Source organism: Aspergillus candidus (genome assembly GCF_002847045.1).
Source record: "Aspergillus candidus strain CBS 102.13 unplaced genomic scaffold BDW47scaffold_11, whole genome shotgun sequence".
Lineage (NCBI taxonomy): Eukaryota > Fungi > Ascomycota > Eurotiomycetes > Eurotiales > Aspergillaceae > Aspergillus > Aspergillus candidus.
Window position 1 is genome coordinate 350,521 of NW_020194016.1, and position 18,362 is coordinate 368,882.

Consider the following 18,362-nt stretch of genomic DNA (forward strand, 5'->3'; position numbering starts at 1 on the left):
CATTCCCCGACGAATGAGATGCTGAAGGATGGGTATCGTCTGCGGGAACCCGTTGCTGATTCCATCATCTTTCTTTTTGGTTTCTTTGGTTCCTTATCTGGTACTTATTATCTATCTGCACACTTGGTCTTTTGGAAGGATGATCGATTGATAGTACTGCAGAACAACATGTATACTACAGTTCATAGATAACATCAAGTACTGTATACAACACGTCAAAAGTGACAGTGGCGCCACTACGCAGCATCAGCCAGAGGTATGGGCTCGCATCAGCCACCAGACCGACACTAGGTACCAAGAGTCTAAGATTGCCACTACTCAGGAGCCCATGCGGATCCAAATCACCCATCGCACATCATGCAACGGTTTTGTTCTTCCACCGTCCGCCGCCTTCGATGCTGCTACTCAAGTAGGAAGGTGCCTCGGGATCGCCTCTAGTTCTCCTAGTTCGCCTAGCAAGGCTATCAGGTCTAGGGAGTGGGTTCGGACTGTGGACGGGATGATGGGCAATTTACGACCGGGTCTTGAGAGAGAACGCTGATCGTGTCGAGACTGTTCTTTGGATCAGTGGTTGGCAACTAGCTCGTTGTCATGACTTGCCAGTCGCCACTTGAACTGTGTGGATTGGGTAACTGTTGTACGATGGATGTGTGGCGCAGATCGAACTCTGTCTTTCTTTGTTTTGGTGGATAGAGTTCAACTATGCAGTTGGTTCTGTCTTCCTCTCCCAATCTGTCTTTCGCTGTCTGTCTCTCTGTGTCTGTGTCTGTGTCTGTGTCTATGTGTCTGTGTCTGTGTCAGTGTCTATGTGTCTGTGTCTATGTGTCTGTCTCTATGTGTCTGTCTCTATGTGTCTGTCTCTATGTGTCTGTGTCTCTGTATGCCCCCCCACTATCGACAGTATCTCGTTATCTCTGGGTACAGCAGAAACCAAACCATTGATAATATTGATAATAGATTCCCAGGTGGATCATCCCAGCACACCGAATCCTTAATCCCCCAATCCAAACAATGGAGAAGCTTGAAGCTCCAAATCCACCCAAGCAAGAAGCAACCCATCCTTGATCCCACTGCGGTATCCGTCCCAGCGACCGGCCAAGCCGCAGCACCCACTACCCAATAACAAATAGCACCTAGTACTCCGTAGTAGTACTGTAGTGGTAGTTATTTACCCTGTTATTTAACCGGACCCATATTTCTGCCTTCTTTCTTTCTCTTATTATTCTCTTTTTTTTCTTTTCCCCATTACGCCGTACGCCAACGCCGACGCCAACGCCAACTCCATACGCCATACGGAACCTAACTAAATAACCCACAGTAGGTACCATCTGAAACCGTCTACGCGTCGTGGAGCCGGCCAATCGGGCCGGCCAACTTCCTGTGGGCTTCACCCCACAGCAGCAGCCACTGACAGGCAGCATCGACGCCTGTAGAGGTGCCACTGCCGGGGATGGTCTAGTCGGTGGAGGTGCGGTTGAAACCATCCGGCGTAAGTGCTAAATAGTGTTCGAAATAGCCGGGTTCTAAACTGTCCTGGTCGGGTGGGTGGTGGGGGTCATTGGCCGTCGGAATTAATATCAGTGATCTCCGGCCCCTCGTGTGGTGATTGGGACTAAGGGAGGAGGGACTAGTTGCTGGGGCGAGAGGCGTTAGAGGGTGCGAAGAAACTTCTAACTCGTTTTTCGTCGTTTTCTAGCTTTTCTCTTCGGTTTCGATTTTCTAGGTTGATTTGGGAGTTCCTGGTGGGCACTGGGAACTGCCTAGTGGATGGGAGATGAATAGGGTAGGAGGTGAAGGGTGTTTGTTTTGGTTTACCCGGTTGAAGCAGGTTGTCGCTCTGCTCTAGCCCAGGGCAAGTTTTGTAGGATCGGACCCGATTCACTTTCCGTGGAACGGTGCGGGACGCCTCCCGTCGCTTAAGAGTCAGGCAATTCACACATTACTCAGATGATTTTTTTTTCAACTTATATTGCTACTATATTTTACTATATTTGAATCAACTGGTCTAAGATGTCTTGTTATTTATTTTGGATCGTTTATACTATTCCGTACAGTATATATTTTGGTTATATTCCGTACAGAGTAGTACTCTGTCAGTCATCCGTATACTGCTATGGTGAGGCCGTGCGTAGGCCTCGTCTTTGGGTCGGGAGTGGGAAGGGCCCGTCTGCCGACCGTGGTACTCAGTCTACTATCTAGTGACTATCGTAGGTAATAGGTATGGAGGAGTTACTAATACAGTGGGAGAAGAGTATGAAATCTGTGGAGACAAACCTGTTTCGTGGACGGTAGCGAGCTGGAGCTTGGTTTTGCGGGGACGGCCAGTAACCGGGTCCACTTCGGTAGGTAGAGGTAGTAAGGTACCGCAGGTCTTACTGTAGGTAGGTGATAGTAAATACTCCGTAGTAAGTGGTAATGAGATTGGTTGTGAGTGACTATAGTGATGACATGTAGATGATAATATAACTGCTATAGTATACTATACTATAGGTAGTAGTATGTACTAATGTAATAGTAGATAAAGTTATCAACCGTTGTTGGAAGTCCTCACCGACCAGTCAAGCTACAGTACCTACTCCTACTACCTAGGCTCCTAGCTACCTAGGTCCATACCACAATCTACCTAGTCGGGTAGCAGTAGTACCTGTATCCGTAGTAGTAAGATAGTAAGAAGGATCCAAATACCGGGGAAGAGGGAGGGGAGGGAAAAAAAGAGGGGATCCAGACTCCAAACTCCAGCCCAGGCGATGTGCGTATTCCCCTTTGGGTAAATGATATGCACCTCCAATCTTCCAAGTTCAGTCCCTCGTGGGGGTCGAGATGAGATAGTCTGATAGTTCCCAGGTCCCCTAGGAGATGGTCCCCGTGGCCAATCATGTCCACTTTTTTTTTTCTGTCTCTTTCATTTCCTCTCGTTTCTTTCTAGAGAGGCTGTCTATCGCTTCCTCGTTTGTGCTACAGGGAAGCTCGTTGGCTGCAGGAAGAGCCGACTAGTCGGGTCGATCACGGCGGAACCTAGGTTGGATGGATTCACGTGCTGGTGCTGAGGCTACTGCAGTATCTGGTACTAGCATCTGGTATCTACCAATCTATTCTCTTCGTTCTCGTAGTCGTCCAGGTACCTTGATAGTTGATAGCATGATGGTAACAAGAGCGGAGTACCACCACTCCGTACCTTACTACACTAACCACCGGGACTTCTCTCCAGGTCCGTCGAGCAATGAAATGCCGACTGGAAGTGGACGTGATCCATCGATGATCTTAGCTCATTTAGTGTATTATTACACCGTCTCTGACTAAGTGAGTTATGTGGGCGACTGACCGTACTTTTCGAGCGTAACTACTAGATAGTAGATAGATGTCTGTTCACCGTCTATCTCGAAGAAGTCCAGAACATGAGAAGAATGAATCCATGCTCACCGACAACTTGACTTTGGCTACTTTACTTGACCGCTCAATGCATTCCTGATTCCTATACACTAGGAAAGAGTCCTACAGTTGATATCCGCTTACTTTCTACACAGTAAATACGAATACAGACATGGTGGTAGTCTGGTTCAATCCCCGCTGCAGGAACCAAACATCCCAGTCGAAATGCGGAGAAGGAACTCATCCCCGGCTTTCAGATGTTAGACCGAGGCTGCACACACGGTTCCTACTTACTTGTCCTGTCTTTACTTGATCATGATTGAATATCATCATAATCATATGAAATTATCATGATAATCATGACATTGATAATCCTACACTGAGTAGCACTGACTCGAAGGGCTCACCGGTGGTCTCCGATTCCATCATCGCATTGCCAATCAGTCCAACAGATGGCATCACAGTTTTTCCTTCCAAGCAATCGGAAAATGACAAGAAAAAGCAAAAATAAAGAAAGCGAAAAGAAACAAAAAAGAAAAAAGAAAGAAATCCACCTCGTTCTCTATCCTTCCAATGCATGAATCGCTCCCGAGTCCACCATCCACCACACTACATCAAGCCACGATCACACCAGATATGATACATTGAAGCTGAACCATGGACCGGACCAGCCTCCTAAATTCCCAAGCCTTGAACGTGAACTCTATCGACGTGGATGTGACTCCACATGCTACTTTTTTTCTCTACCAGTGGTTGACTGTCGTGAGGCACAGAAATATCGAAATAAAGAAAGAAAAATTGAAAAAGTCAGCCTCGCTGAGACAATCGCCAACCCAATCAGCAAGCCATCCCTTCACCCCAATCAATATGATAAACTCAGTCTACCCAATCAACCCTCTATTTGAGGTCCAGCACTCTCGCCACTGTGACTATGCATGAAGATTCTGCAGAAGGATTGGGTTTATTTTTTCCTTTATCTTCTTTTTGGTTTTTCTTTTTTTTTCTTTTCTATTTTACTTCCCTTGCCGATGCTACTATGCTATGCTTACTCCAGTCTGCACGCTCAGCACAGTGTGCTGAGCACACCGTGTCATGATCGACGGGCTACATACAGGACCCGGGCGCGCGGGCTTCCTCCCGTGTAGCGCTGCCGTGCGTGGTCTCAGCGGCTGCGCCGTGATAGCTGTGGGGTCAGCTACACCAGTCTGTCTGAGGTGAGTGTCTCATGGTGTGGTTCCTGCGTTGTTATTGGTGCGATCCCGACGAGAAGTCGTACGGACAGGTACCCTGGTAGATAGCAGCATGGCATTGGTCGTGACGATTGGCAAATCAACCCACGAAGTGAATGATCGGGATGGGTCAAATGGCAAAACTCGTCAGTGCTCGTGGTGATGGTCTCTGTTGGTTCCCTGGTTCGGAGTGGACTACGCCCTGGCCAGCAGGTGACCAGCTTTGCCGCTTCATTCGGATATCTAGCTACTATTAAGATTAGATGATGATAACTCCGAGATCGCGCCATACAAGAAAAAACTCGGCTGCACGGTGTCTCGCTTGCTCCGATTACTCGCCGGAATGGGTGGACACAGACCGGACATGAACTCCGTTCCTTGACTCGTGGTATAATATAATATTGAGGGCTATCATATCACCAAGGTACCTGCATTGCCTTGTTTGGGCTGGCCCTGTTGGGCTGGCCTTGTTTGAGCTGGGCTTGGACCGTGGTTGATATTATCTTGATCTGTTACAGATGGTCTTGGTTTGGCTTAAGTTGAGTTTATTCGAGTCTATTGTGTTATCGGTAGATCTGGCTGTATCTCATCAAGGTAGGTGCCTATCTTGTGCGATGCTTGTATCGGTCGAGTGCGATACACCCTATCGAGATTGGAAGTCTCAGTGAGTTACTTCAGAGAATTGTCTCGATAGATTTACCTTAATCAGTTCTCTCAATGAATTCTCCTGATACGTTTGTCAATGAAATACTCGAGTTATATCTAGCTACCATACTCTCGATAAAGATGCAGTATCTTCCAACCAGACAGAAAGGCCAACCTCCTCAGCTCAAGGCAACACACAACACAACACAACAACACAAAGTAAAGAATAGAGTAAAAGGCCTCAGCGGACGGTATTAAGATCACATTCCATAAGGAATCAGTCTCTTCCTATCATGTATAACATCCAAAACTCATCATCAGCCTATATAATTCAGAAGAGAAACTCCCTCCCTCCCACAATAAAAAGGGAAGAAAAAATCCCCTCGGTAAACAGCTTACATAACCCCTCGAACCGCACTAACCCCCCCGGAAACAAAGGTTCATCCGCCCCGAGCGAAAACCACATAAATTCACCTTGAGCCAGCGCAAATTTATCCAGTTTTTTTCTTTTCTTCTTCGTGCGGCGACGCAGCTATCAATACACCCGTGTTGCCTGGACATCGGTTATCCCCGTCAAAGGATATACCAGCTGTGATGTTATTCAGGTGTCAGTTGCGTCACAGACGGATGAAATTGCACGCCGGTTCTTACTTTATAGGTCTTTCTGATTTTGCAGGATGAGGCCTTTTGGTTTGGGATCGGACATTCTTATATACTATATACTATTTAGTTTATATGTAGTACTCGAGTAATAATAATCGATTGATTGATTGATATTGATAGTGATATTGATAGTGATATTGATAGTGATATTGTATGCTTGTATGATAGACAGCGGACTGAGAATATCTATTCTCCCTGCTCATCCCCAATCTTCTCCAACTTGCCCATCTCCCTCTTGTCCCCGGCTTCACCCAGAATCCTAATCCGGTCAACCCGCAACTTCTCCCCGTCTCCATCCCCATCCTCAAAGAACATCACCAGCGACGTCACGCTCTGGAACTTGACAAACCGCAACTCGACCTTGGCCGTCCCCGTCGTCTTGTCCCAGTCCCCAGGCTGGATCGTCACCGTCTGCACGGCAGGGATATCCTCCGCCTCGTCGAACCCGAGCACATGCGACCGGTTGACATAGAGCTGAATCGTCTTGGGGCGCATCGGCGTCTCATCCTCATCTTCGTCCTCACCCTGCTGCACCCCCGGCAACGACGTAATCTGTAGAGAGTGCACCTTGACAGTCGACTGAAACGGCACGTACAGCATCAATTGCTCGTCCGTATCGCTCTCCACCCAGTCGGGCGTCTTCCCAGCACTGCCCTTCCCCTTGGCTCCCAAAGCAGACGGCTTCCCCGGCTCCAGCAGCGTCCGCGGTCCAGCATGCTCGCTATCCCGATTCAGCAGCTCCAGGCCCTTGGGATCGTACTGGTCTGTGATATCGCTGTATCCGCGCGGCACGGGCGCACCCAGCCAGCCGACTCCGCCGGCGATGGAGTCTGTGCTGGCGCCGCCTTCGTCGGGCTTGCTTGCTTCCGAGGCGAGTTTCTGGACGGCTTGGGAGAGTTGTTGGGGGTTTGCGCCGCGGACGGTGGAGACGGGGCGGCCGCGTTCGAAGATGATGAAGGTGGGCATTCTATTTTATCATTTCGTTAGTTTTGTTTGTTTTGTAGGGTGGGTATGTAGGTAGGTAGGTAGGTAGGTAGGTAGGAGGGGTAGTAGGCATACGCAGTAACGCTATACGCTTTGGCTATCTCTTGCTGCTCGTCGACGTTGATCTTGGTGAATGTGATGCGGTTGGGGCGGGAGAGCTGCGATGCGAGCTGTTCGTAGGCGGGGGCGATGGCTTTGCATGGTCCGCACCAGTCTGCGTGGACTGCATTTTATTAGCAGGTTGATTTGCTTGTAGGGGTGTAGTCCCTTGTGGAATGTTTTTGCAGCGGATGTGCTGTGTAGAGGTGGTGGTGAGAGGGGTAGTGGGGTCAACAGTCAGCGGAGAAAGAAAGAGAGACATACAATCAGCGACAACGAATTTAGACGAAGTCAGCAGAGAGCTGAATTGCTCTTTCGAGCTGATCTGTGTGATGGATGACATCGTGGTGGGTGTGTATGGTGGTGAGGCTGTTGAAGGTTGGAGGGGTGAAGGTACCGGTTGATGGGAGGAAGAGCTGGAGGAGTCACTGGTTTGCTTAGCTTGGTCAGAGCGACTACATCATCCGTCTGCCTCCCTCCGCCTTTGTGTCTGTGAGATTCCATCGATGTCTTTTTTGGAATAATTCACGTATGGTTTGCAGAGTGCATATTCGCTTGTTACATGTTTCTCAGGCCATAGGGTTTGAATGTCGTTTTGGAGTACTTGGATAGCTAGTCGTCTCTGCTGGTTATAGGTGATTATATATATTCTACCTACCAGATGAGAATTTCGCACACCTCTACGAAACCAAACCCACCACAATATCAACCAATATATCGTATGTCTAATATTAATTTAAGGTCTATACTCAAAAATCTATTTACACATCCACCCACCATCCACGTAGAAGCAACGCCCGCATCGCCTCAACACCATATCATCCAAATCACCAACCAAACACCCAACCCACACCCAAAGACAATATATATAAAAAAAAGAAATCACTCCCCAACAGCAAACAAAACCCTCAGATAAAGACTACACCCCCGACACCCAACAACAACCTCCCCGCCCTCCACCTCCCTCTCCAGATCCTCCTCTGTAACCAGAAACCCCCTCTCATCTCCACACCGACAGCCGCGATACCATACTGTTTCTGTGTCTGTTTCTTCGTAGCGGAGATCTTCCAAGTCGACCACTTCTAGGCCTGTGTGGAAGTGCGCGTCGCCACCACCAGGCCCGCTGGTTTGGGCGTTGTTGCGCTCGAGGCGGAGCCGGGTGTCGTACTCTGCGCGTTGGCGCGGGTCGGAGAGGGTTTTGTAGGCTGTTGTTATGGCGTCTATTGTGTGTTTCCTATCGGGGTTTGTGGTTGTGGATGATGGTGGTATTGAGGTTGGTGTTGAGGGAGAGGAGGTGGAGGAGGTTTTGTCAGGATGGTGTTGGAGAAGAGCTTTGTGGTAGGCCGTTTTGAGTTGTTGTTTTGTCAATGTTGTAGAGCTGGGCGAGGAGGAGGTAGGGAAGGCGAGGTTGAGAATTTCGTAGTGCGTGTGGGTTTGGGTCATTTTCTCTCTTTCTGCTTTCTTTCGCTTTGATTTGGTTAAGTCTGTCGTCTTTTTCGCGATCGCGATCGGTTCGGGTGGGTTGGGTTGAGTTTGCGATCGCGCTGGCGGAGGGAGAGGGAGGAAGAAGGCGAGGGAGAGAGGAGAAGAGGGAAATATGTTGAGTGCTCTCCCACTGTGTCCTGAGGTCACTGGTCCAGACTGTTGATGGTAATTGTTGTGGTGTTGAGTCGAAATCCGGCGGGTTCTGGGCGGGTGAAGTTGCGACGTCCCGCCACCCCTCGTTTCCAGACGGATACACTACACTATACACCACTTTTATCAACCTACAACTTAGCTATGCTTATACACTCCTACAACGTGGCTACACTTATCCAATACTACAGTGTCATGTCAGCACACGAATTGAGCTAACGTACATCTACATTTATTCCAATCTCATCTAAACAGGATATCAAAAGTCAATCAAGCAAAACTATTACTCCGACGTCTTGAACACAATGCGGTCCTCCGCCTTGGTGGTAAACGGCACGCCCAGCTCCAGCAACTTGACAAACGCGTTGGAAAAATCCCGGAAGAACGTATCGCTGTCCTTGGCGTAGATGTCGACGTACTTCTTGAACGTCTTGTCGTTGACGAGCGCCATATCCGCCGGCAGCATCATCAGCGACTGCGTCGACTTGTCCGTGAACTGCTTCGGCCCGTTCCACTTCTTCTGCTGCCACTTCTCCTCGGACAGCAGGCGGAAGAACTCGTTGGTGAAGACCGTCGGGCTGAAGTCCCACGGCCCGTCGAAGCCAGAGCGGTCGGCGTGTGCGCGGCCCAGCGAGTGCGCCCCGATCAGCGCGACCGTCTCCTGGTCCGTGAAGCCCATGCGGTCGAAGACACTGCGGACGTGCTTCTGCTCCTTGGCGCCGTCGGGCAGACGGCCGTCGGGGGTGCAACCCGCCACGTCCTTGTCCTGGCGGCCCGGGCGCCAGGGGATGGTGGGCCCGCCCAGCTCCTGCACGGCGCAGGCGCCGGCCAGCGTCCACAGGTCGGAGTAGGTGATCCAGGGGAATTGGGCCTTGATGGGCTCGAGGAAGTCGCGGGCGTACTTGAGGCCGGCGTTGGCGCCGTGGTCGGACTCCGGGGCGAATCTCATGGTGGCGCCGTTGCTGCCGCCGGTGCCGGTCTCCTTGTCATAGGTGCCGCTGGCGTGCCAGGCCAGTCGGAGGAGGACCTGCCATACTCGTTAGTTCCCATTGACTGCGTGACTTGTCTATTGGATCACGGTGGAAGAGACCTACAGGACCATAGCTTCCATCATCATAATCGGTCTCGTCGGCCAGACGAGCGGCCACAGCGTCGTACACCTTCTGATAGTCGGCGGGTTTGGGCTGGAAGGTGGCGGAGCTGATGGGGTCGGTGGTGTCGCGGAGGAAGTAAAAGGCACCACCGCCGAGGGCGAGACCGGCGACACCGGTCCAGAGCAGGGCGTTGGAGGATTTGCCCTGTTCGGAACCGGAGGCATAGCCGCGACGAGAGACCGCGCGGAGACCGTGGGGAAGGGCGACGCGAGTCGCGGGGATGGCCGGGCGAGCCGAGCGCAGGAACGCGCGGGGGATGGATCTGGCTGCCATGGTGGATAGCTATGAAAGAGGAATAGATGGGGAGAGAGAGTGTGTGTGTGTGTGAAGATGGAGGGGGGAGATGACAATAGATGACAATGGAGATGGAGAGAGATGGAGGGGAAGAGAAGGGGAAAGTCGGAGAAGAGAAAAAGGAGGAGAAAGTCGGGGAAGCGAGAGGAAGGGAGGGAGCAGGGATGTCTTTCTCTCTCTACGGTTTCTGTCTATCTGGTACCTCTGTGCTAAGGTATGCCATCTACAATTACCTCGGCTTCACCAATGATAGCCTAGATATTGTCTTAAACTCAGCTACTCCGCAGTTCTACCAGGATAACGGATTTGTGTTTAGGTGGAGTGACCATTGCAACCATGGTTGAATCTCACAATGGCTGGAGAACAGTCTTTCTTCTTGACTGAATAGGTATTGAACAAGTATTCTGAGCTACCTACTCCGTACTAATTAGGTAGAGTATCTCCCCGGATGCGGACCCATCCATACCAATTATTAACTCGAGCTCTCTGTATGGCCGGTTCCGGGTCCACTTCAGATTGACAGTTACGGAGGTCTCCGTCGAGCACTACGTTCAGGATAGAATGCAATAAAACGCATACAGATACAAGATAGATAAAATAGACAATAGAAAAAAAAAGATAAATACGAATAGATGAATTAGATAGATAGAATGTCCGTCGTAAAAAAGTCCTGCCGTCCGATCAAAGCGAACACCAGGGTGGAGTAGACGCAGCCCTGCTAAAAGCCGTTGGTTTTGCTCTCCCACGAACGAACGATAAAAATAAAGGTATGCCTCGAGATCACTGTCAGATCTGACGCCGCCTATGTGGGTTTTATCGTTCTTGTCTTTCCTCCTCTTTTTCCTCCTCTTCCTCCTCCTCTTCCTCTCAATTGTATCCCCTTGTCCATGCTGTATTCCTCGTGTAGTGCTGTCAGTCGTATTTGTTGTCCTGATCAACTAGGTACGGTGTATGTGTATGCATCATATGATAAAGACCGATCGCATTAAATCAGTCCGAGATATCTCAGATGAGTGTTGTGAAGAGAAGAGAAGAGAGAGGAGCGAATGTTGTGGGAAAAGAAGGAAAGAAAACTCAGGCCGCTAAGTCATGTGATGCTCGCTTGGCTGTCATGTGATGCGCTAACCATTTAGTGTCAATGCCTGGGTGCCTTAGTGATGTCTGAGGGTGCCTGAGGTGTTACTCCACACCCATAAATCACGATATAGATGCTTGAGTCAGGGTACTTTGTATGACTATCACTTGTTAATCTATAATACAATCCACTTCTACAGATAGAATAGAAGGGTTATAATCCACAACAGTCATATATTAAACGGAAACAGCTGTTAGACAGTAGACTAAACAAGTAATACGCCGACAGGGATCATATATTAATTGATCATCAGATACTATTTACTATTTACTATTATTGTGTGTAATTATATTAAATACATTATACCCACTATACTGGATATATAATAAACTTCCAAAACATACTAAAGACAATGATTGATGTGAATGGCCGGGGATACGAAAAAGGATCCGAGGGTCGACCATACTAGTAGTCCAGTGAATCAGTGCAGAGTATCATGATACAATCAGAATTGTGAGACAATTCGAGTCATAGTATAAGTAGACTAGCTTAAGATTCAACTACGAGTGTAGTGCTAACTCTATGATAGTATTAATATCCCCATACCCAATCCACCCCATACTCCATCACATACTCCTCTCTTACCAACTCCTACATACATACTACCACCCACCACCCACCAGACAAACAAACAAAAAGAAAAAACAACAGTAAACATGGCGAAGATGATCACCCCAGAAATCACCCACTCAATCAGCACCAAAAAACACCAATACTGCCGCTACGCCGACACAAACCAATGGCACCTCATGTCGACAATCCTCGCCCCCAACCTCCGCGCCACCTTCGTCGACGCCGACGACCAAGTCATCACCGAAGGCGGAGCCACATTCTCATTTGACTCCCGCGATGCATTCGTTGCCTTTTTCGCCGCGGCGTTCGAGACGCAGCAGACTATGCATGTTTTGTCTGGGAGTGGGGAGATGACGATGTCTTCCCCTGAGGGAGAGGAGGTGAAGACTCTCTGGGGAGTGGTGTATCAGGCTGCGTCGAAGGAGGTCCAAGGCGGATGGGCTGGGACCGGGGGTGGGCATTACTTTGAGACGTGGAGGGTTGTGGATGGGGAGTGGATGATTGTGGAGTTGAAGTTTCAGAGGATTTATTGGAAGGTGTGGTAACCTTCTTCTACTGTATTCAGTTTCTTCATTTGTTGACTTGAGGTATGTTGATAAGATGGAAAATGAGGATTAAGATTACCATACCAAGGTAAGGACTAAGCACGAGCAGCATCGACAGCATCCACCCCCCTAAACTCAAAGTATTTATTCCACTCCTCATCCTCCAGCAGCAAATGCTTCAGCTCCCGCTCAAACGCAATCGTGAACTCCGGTCCTTCGTCCGAGCCCGGCTTCTCATCCCGCGGGGGATAGATGATAAAGACACCCGCGCTGACAACATCCAACAGATGGCGGTACGTCACGGGGCTCGCGAACCCGAAGTTCGCGGCCGTGATGTGCGCGTCGCGGTGGTCGGTGAATAGGATCGAGAGGGGCGGGTGGGAGTCGGCGCGGATGTTGAGGGCGGTTTTGTCCCGCACCGTGGCGACTGTGGAGAGCGCTTCGTCGAGCGCTTCTTGCGTCGTGCTGTTGGTGAGCTGGCGGATGTAGCCTGCGACGCGGGAGAGGGGCCATTCCGAGATGACCTGTCCTGCGGTTGGGGCGGGGACCGGCGCGTTGATGGACAGCGCGGCGGACATGACGTTGTGTTGGATGCGGGGCGCGACCTTGGGGCTGTGGAAGCGGCGGCGCATGTCGACTGCTTCGGCCCAGAAGAGGGGCTGGGAGAGGTCGGGTTTGAAGATGGGCGCTCGGACGCGGGTCACCGTGCGCCAGATGAAGGCCGTGAAGGCGTCGTAGGTGGAGATCCAGGGGACGTCCGGGGTGGTTGTGGGGGCGGGTGGAGGGGCGGGGCGGGAGAGGACCCTCCGGAGGAAGCCCGTGACGGTGTCCATGGGGGAGGTTGCGGCACTGGGGGGAGGGGCCGGGGTCGCGAGCTTTTTCAGCTCGGCGGCTTTGCTCTTGGGGAGGTGGAAGAAGAGCGACTCCGCCACGGTGTGGTCTGGGTGGCGCTGGGGGGTGGGAGGCCCGTCGATCATGGACGCCTCGGGGATTTGGGGCTTGGTGAGCCGGGAGAGGTCGAGACAGGCAGGATCCCACGCGGGGAAGGGGGTCTGGTTGACGATGGCGTAGCAGTTCTCGGCCAACTGGTGGGTCAGACCCGACCAGCCCATCACGTCGTTGGCGTAGTGGTGGCTATGCATGATGAAGACCAGTCCGCCGCGGATGAAGTTGGCCTTGTAGGCTGCCGCGACAGGGCGGTTGTCCGGGTGGGCCTCGGCCTTCTCGCCGTAGGTCATGGGCGGCACGCTCCAGGTGTTGAGATCGCCCATGACGACGGCGCTGAAGTTGGCCTGTTCGATCTCGTCGAACGAGACGTGTTTGTCTTCCGGCGCGTCCAGCCATTGGACCTCGAAGCGGACGGTGCTGTCCTGTTTCTTAACGAAGGAGTGGCCGCCTTCTTCATCCTTCTCGATGATGCCGCACAGGTGGCGCGTTTGGCTGAGGGTGCGCTCGAGACCAGCTTTCAGGATCTCGACGACCCGGGGCTTGTCGGCGTCGCTCAGCCGAAAGTAGACGGCATAGTTGTTGTAGGTGCAGGCCGTCAGGTAGTCCAGGGTGGAGACCTTGAACCGCTCCTCCTGGGGATCATTTTCCCACCCGAGGGGATGGAGCTGAAAGACTTCTTTCTTGGGCATGGCGATGTTTGACACGGGAGATTGTCGATATGAGGAGAGAGGAAGATACAGCCGAGGGGTCATGTCGGACTAGGCTTTATGGCTGCAGGTACCGGGGAGCTTCACACCTGTTTCTCCTGCTGATCTCTCTCCTATCTCTTCCCCTCTTTCTCCTCTTCTCTACGGGACATAATACTAGACACTAATGGGGGGCGGATCCTAGCCGGCCGTGTCTGTTGCCCATTCTGGGAAGAAGCCCCGGAAGTCGGAGCGTCGGTAGTGTCAACAGGATCCTAGAATTCGCCGACGCCTGGGATAGTTGACGGGCTCCACCGGTTAAGCAGCAATTTCCGGGTGGACATGGGTTCGACGGGGATGTGATCCTTCCCAGAACCGGTTTAGGGACCGGGTCCGCAGGGCTTCATCTCGATAGGATGGTTGGGAGCGCTAACCGTGCACTATCTGGAGTGTCATGCGAGGGAATGGGACTTGGATTCCACGGACACGATCCCAGTGGTTGGGAGTGGTTAGTGTCCGTTGGAGTCTATATTCATGTGTAATATAATGGCGAGTGACAATAACCATATCGTCCGTCAGGATAACCGTAAGATCATCTATATGACAGTCTGATATAGCTGAATCAGGTGCCATTGCGACTGGTTTTATTTATGGTTCTGACTATGAAAAATAGAAATTATAGTGCAGACCACCGAGTAGCACAGCAAGATGGAATGAGCCATGCCATTTCTAATTCTGTCCAACTATTGAATACAATCAATAGATCTTTCCCTCAGCTTCCAGTTTCCCATCCTGGTCGGCGACACTCCGCCTGTAGCGTGAATCTCCTCGTGTTTCACGTCAACCACCCTGGTCAGCCATCCCGTAGTCTCCTCCTTGTCTTGTAGATCCCAATTGTCCGATTAGGGCTTCTCCTTTCTCAACGCATCCTTCTCTACAAGTATTCGTTCTATAAGAAGACTTCTCTTAAAATCTCCACAGGTCTCGGGAAAAAACCTTCTTTTTCCTTTCCTTCCCCTTTGCGTATGATCTAGGCCGTTTGCCATATACAGGATGGATTTGAATGGACCTGCCATGCCCCCCCCTCCCGGGGTGAAGCCTAATTTCGATAATCCACCGAATGAGAATGCCCTCGCGACCGGTGTCCTCACGGCCTGTGCGGTGGTCGCCACGCTGTGTTTCTTCATGCGTGCTTATGCCCGGGTGTGGTTGTTGAGGAAGGTTCAGCTGGAAGAGGGTCTGGTACTCTGTGCTTTCGTGAGTGTTCCCTCACTGGAGAGGATGAGTGAACTGCGCTGATAGGGAGGGTAGGGCTGCTACTGGGGCGCCATATATGCCACTTTCCGCTTCATCGAATACCCTGGATACTTTGTTCACCAGTGGAATGTGCGGTTAAAGGATATGATTCCCACTACTTACGTGAGTTTCCCTCCTTCTGGATTCAGGAATCCATAGACGGGGAGGATATTGATCCCACCAGTACATCTTCCTCTTCGGCGTCTTCTACACCATCGTCCTTCCCCTCCTCAAAGTCGCCATCCTCACCGAATGGTGTCGCATGTTCGCCCCCCGCGGCTACCGCTCCGAGGGCTTCTTCTGGTGGGGATGCATGGCCATCATCTTCGTCCAGGTCGCTTCCGGCATCGCCATCACCGTCTCCCTCAACCTGCAGTGTATCCCCCACGCGGCTATCTGGGACTTCACGATCCAGAACCCGGACAAGTGCTTCGACCTGTACAAGCTGCAAGTCGCCTCCGCTAGCATCCAGCTGATCTCCGACGTCGCCATCCTCCTCCTCCCACAGCAAGTCATCTGGACGCTGAAGATGTCCTGGTCCAAGAGGCTGGGAGTGTCTGTCATTTTTGGCCTCGGTCTCCTGTTAGTTCCTCCTCCACCTTTCCCCCTTCTCTACCCCAACTAATCTAAATAAAATAACAGGGCCTGCATCTCGGCCGCCTTCCGCCTCTCCACAACAATCACGCACGGCCGCGCCGCAGACGCAGTCTGGACCCTGCCCCCGCTCGTCTTCTGGGCCACCGCCGAGATGACCTGCGGCTTCTTCGTCGTCTGCCTCCCCTGTATCCCCAAAATCCTGAAAGAAAAAGGCGTCAGCAAGAAGATCGCCCGCGTCTTCGGCATGCGCGGCGCCTCCACCACCGGCGCCACCGACGACCAGCGCAAGTTCAAGTCCTACGGCACGGGCAACTCCTCGGTTAATGGGTCCCGGATTGCGGGCTCCACTGCCGCCAACGCTTACTATAAGCTGGATAATTTGAAGTCCAGTGAGAGTACCGAGCATTTGCAGGGGGATGCGTATAATCCGGGTATTATGCGGACGACGAAGATTACGGTTACGGAGGGGGCGGATACGGTGGATAGGGATCGCAATCATAGGATGATGTATCCTTAGAGGCTGGGGGAAGGAAGTGGAGTGAGTGAGATATTAGATCGTTAGCTGGAGCGACGTGGGGAAAAGTGTTCAATACCCAGGTGGGTACTATTGTAATTATCATATGCTGCATGGAGGCTTTGTTCTTATTATATTATTATCTGCATTTTCAATACTATTATTATCATTATGAGACTATTGCGATAAATTAAAAACGGTCGAAGAACGCCACTTAAACCCAACAACCCATCTCATTCAACCCATCCAATACCACCTCCAGAGAAAGAAAGGACCCATTCAACAAGGAATAACATGAGATTCCTCTGCCTCCACGGCCGGGGCTCATGCGCCAAGGTATGTAGGTCGATCCCACCAAATCTCCTCTCTACTAGTGGCCAGCTACCCAAGCCCTAATCACTGTCGGAGTACGGATAGATTTTTGAATTGCAGACCGGTGAGACTTCCCCTTTTGTGCCGTCTTTCTATATTACCTTATACTATAGTATACTATAGTACTATTATGTTATGATTAATATTGAGTTTATGATATGATACGATTGTTAATTCTAATATAGCGAGAATCCGCGAGGAACTCGAGGATCACGAGTTTGTATTCGTCGATGGGACGATCCCAACGGAGCCAAGCGACGGTTTGTTTCATTATTCCCATCATCCCTTTCTTTTCTATCTTACGACTCTTATTATATCTGACTTTCTACTACCTTGTCTAACCCACTGCGGAATATGGATAGATGCCGCCGCCGCCATCACGGACCAAACCTACGGCTACATCCCCTCCCTCTCCACTACCGCTGACGAGCCCGCCAACTACAGCGCCGTCCTGTCCAACCTGGTGGAGTACGTGCGGGGCGCCGGCCCCTTCGACGGCCTGATGGGGTTCTCTGAGGGGGCCATTGTCGCCACTGCCCTGCTGCTCGAAGACGCAAGACGGCCCTTCGCGCACTTCAAGTGCGCCATCTTGTTCAGTGCCGCGGCCCCGTGGGATCCAGATGGGGTCGGCGGTACGGATGCTGACTCGCTGCGGTGCGTGGACCCCGGCGTGGACGGCGTGCTGTTGCGCGTTCCTGTTGCGATTGTCGTCGAGGAGGGCCTGGAGCGTCTGCGGGATCGGTCGCCCTTGGCGGGCTTGTGGGCCCGGACGGGCGTGGTGGATGCCCAGCGCGCGTTGGTCCAGATTTTTGATGAGAATGTACGCGAGGTTGTCCAGGTCGACTCTCGCTTGGGCCACCGGGTGCCTGGGTCGGGTGGCTCCGAGGAGGGATTGGGGCCGTGTTTGCTGGCTATCGAGCGGACTATCGCGAGGGTGGTGGATTAGTTGGTAGTATGGAATTGTATGGTCGGTCTACTGGTACAGTACAATGAAACAATATCTTCACATGGGTCGTCGGCCCAGCCCGACCCGGTGGAGTCAGTCCACCGTTGCGGTCCGGCTGCTGTTGATCCAGACCATTTTGACCAGTCTTGCGAGGATCGGAGAATCTATCTGAAACGTTGATGGATCCTGCAGGATCCGATTCCCGGCTAGTGTCATCCACTGTCTGTCAGATCATGGTCCGATATTGGATTAGCCTTGAGTTGTTTGATTTTCTCTCTCCCTCGTGCATATATTTTCTTTTGTTTATTTTCCGTGCAGAATCACTGAAGAACTGGATATTATTTCCGTCGAGTAGATGAACCGTTGGGGAAGAGCCGGGAACAGACGAAACTGAGGATATATGAACTCCATCACCTTGCATAGTGAAACCTAACTCAATAGTTTGCCTTCTCGTTACCCACAAGTCGATATCCTGGTATAATAATAATAAGATTCAAACCTTATAACATCCCGAAGAAAAACCTTCACAGCCAAACTCGGCTGACGGGGCTAAGGCCATTCCCAGCCTGGGACGGGAAGGATTCCATCCCTGGTTAGGTTAATCCACTGCCGATTGGGGGCAGTGATTCGTGCCCCTAACAACACTAGTAATCCTTGCTGACGGACTATTAATATGCA

The 18,362-nt window shown here is 51.3% G+C and overlaps 7 protein-coding genes across 7 annotated transcripts; 3 read left to right on the plus strand and 4 right to left on the minus strand.

Annotated features, from left to right (window-relative positions):
- Positions 1 to 848: 848 nt before the first annotated feature.
- Positions 849 to 1,150, plus strand: BDW47DRAFT_102543 (uncharacterized protein). The gene has a single exon (XM_024811888.1). The coding sequence runs from the start codon at positions 863 to 865 to the stop codon at positions 1,121 to 1,123; it is 261 nt and encodes an 86-aa protein (XP_024673868.1). The 5' UTR covers positions 849 to 862; the 3' UTR covers positions 1,124 to 1,150.
- Positions 1,151 to 6,042: 4,892 nt separating this feature from the next.
- BDW47DRAFT_102547 (thioredoxin-like protein 1) lies at positions 6,043 to 7,382 on the minus strand. Its single transcript, XM_024811889.1, has 3 exons — positions 7,254 to 7,382; positions 6,966 to 7,113; positions 6,043 to 6,873 (listed from the first exon to the last, which is right to left on the minus strand). Exons 1-3 carry the CDS (start codon positions 7,330 to 7,332, stop codon positions 6,093 to 6,095), a joined length of 1,008 nt encoding a protein of 335 aa, XP_024673869.1. The 5' UTR covers positions 7,333 to 7,382; the 3' UTR covers positions 6,043 to 6,092.
- Positions 7,383 to 7,871: 489 nt separating this feature from the next.
- BDW47DRAFT_124183 (CSL zinc finger-domain-containing protein) lies at positions 7,872 to 8,432 on the minus strand (the record flags this gene model as incomplete). The annotated part of the gene is made up of 1 exon (XM_024816202.1): positions 7,872 to 8,432. One exon carries the CDS (start codon positions 8,430 to 8,432, stop codon positions 7,872 to 7,874), a length of 561 nt encoding a protein of 186 aa, XP_024673870.1.
- Positions 8,433 to 8,745: 313 nt separating this feature from the next.
- BDW47DRAFT_102549 (peroxidase) lies at positions 8,746 to 10,180 on the minus strand. The gene is made up of 2 exons (XM_024811890.1): positions 9,719 to 10,180; positions 8,746 to 9,651 (listed from the first exon to the last, which is right to left on the minus strand). The coding sequence occupies exons 1-2, from the start codon at positions 10,049 to 10,051 to the stop codon at positions 8,908 to 8,910; spliced, it is 1,077 nt and encodes a 358-aa protein (XP_024673871.1). The 5' UTR covers positions 10,052 to 10,180; the 3' UTR covers positions 8,746 to 8,907.
- A 1,566-nt stretch (positions 10,181 to 11,746) lies between these two features.
- Positions 11,747 to 12,382, plus strand: BDW47DRAFT_102550 (uncharacterized protein). Its single transcript, XM_024811891.1, has one exon. It carries the CDS (start codon positions 11,864 to 11,866, stop codon positions 12,323 to 12,325), a length of 462 nt encoding a protein of 153 aa, XP_024673872.1. The 5' UTR covers positions 11,747 to 11,863; the 3' UTR covers positions 12,326 to 12,382.
- Positions 12,383 to 14,467, minus strand: BDW47DRAFT_102551 (acyltransferase). The gene has a single exon (XM_024811892.1). It carries the CDS (start codon positions 14,023 to 14,025, stop codon positions 12,421 to 12,423), a length of 1,605 nt encoding a protein of 534 aa, XP_024673873.1. The 5' UTR covers positions 14,026 to 14,467; the 3' UTR covers positions 12,383 to 12,420.
- A 407-nt stretch (positions 14,468 to 14,874) lies between these two features.
- Positions 14,875 to 16,513, plus strand: BDW47DRAFT_102553 (uncharacterized protein). The gene is made up of 4 exons (XM_024811893.1): positions 14,875 to 15,216; positions 15,271 to 15,378; positions 15,440 to 15,837; positions 15,898 to 16,513. Exons 1-4 carry the CDS (start codon positions 15,013 to 15,015, stop codon positions 16,367 to 16,369), a joined length of 1,182 nt encoding a protein of 393 aa, XP_024673874.1. The 5' UTR covers positions 14,875 to 15,012; the 3' UTR covers positions 16,370 to 16,513.
- Positions 16,514 to 18,362: the final 1,849 nt, after the last annotated feature.

What these genes read in the sequence shown, in the direction of transcription:
- BDW47DRAFT_102543 (XM_024811888.1), top strand. Translation starts at nt 863, where the DNA reads ATGTGTCTGTGTCTCTGTATGCCCCCCCACTATCGACAGTATCTCGTT.
- BDW47DRAFT_102547 (XM_024811889.1), bottom strand. Translation starts at nt 7,332, where the DNA reads ATGTCATCCATCACACAGATCAGCTCGAAAGAGCAATTCAGCTCTCTG. An exon ending in TAAATTCGTTGTCGCTGATT is followed by an intron (nt 7,114 to 7,253) that starts GTATGTCTCTCT and finishes AATAAAATGCAG; the next exon opens with TCCACGCAGACTGGTGCGGA. An exon ending in AAAGCGTATAGCGTTACTGC is followed by an intron (nt 6,874 to 6,965) that starts GTATGCCTACTA and finishes ATGATAAAATAG; the next exon opens with AATGCCCACCTTCATCATCT.
- BDW47DRAFT_102549 (XM_024811890.1), bottom strand. Translation starts at nt 10,051, where the DNA reads ATGGCAGCCAGATCCATCCCCCGCGCGTTCCTGCGCTCGGCTCGCCCG. An exon ending in ATGATGGAAGCTATGGTCCT is followed by an intron (nt 9,652 to 9,718) that starts GTAGGTCTCTTC and finishes CGAGTATGGCAG; the next exon opens with GTCCTCCTCCGACTGGCCTG.
- BDW47DRAFT_102550 (XM_024811891.1), top strand. Translation starts at nt 11,864, where the DNA reads ATGGCGAAGATGATCACCCCAGAAATCACCCACTCAATCAGCACCAAA.
- BDW47DRAFT_102551 (XM_024811892.1), bottom strand. Translation starts at nt 14,025, where the DNA reads ATGACCCCTCGGCTGTATCTTCCTCTCTCCTCATATCGACAATCTCCC.
- BDW47DRAFT_102553 (XM_024811893.1), top strand. Translation starts at nt 15,013, where the DNA reads ATGGATTTGAATGGACCTGCCATGCCCCCCCCTCCCGGGGTGAAGCCT. An exon ending in GTCTGGTACTCTGTGCTTTC is followed by an intron (nt 15,217 to 15,270) that starts GTGAGTGTTCCC and finishes TAGGGAGGGTAG; the next exon opens with GGCTGCTACTGGGGCGCCAT. An exon ending in ATATGATTCCCACTACTTAC is followed by an intron (nt 15,379 to 15,439) that starts GTGAGTTTCCCT and finishes TGATCCCACCAG; the next exon opens with TACATCTTCCTCTTCGGCGT.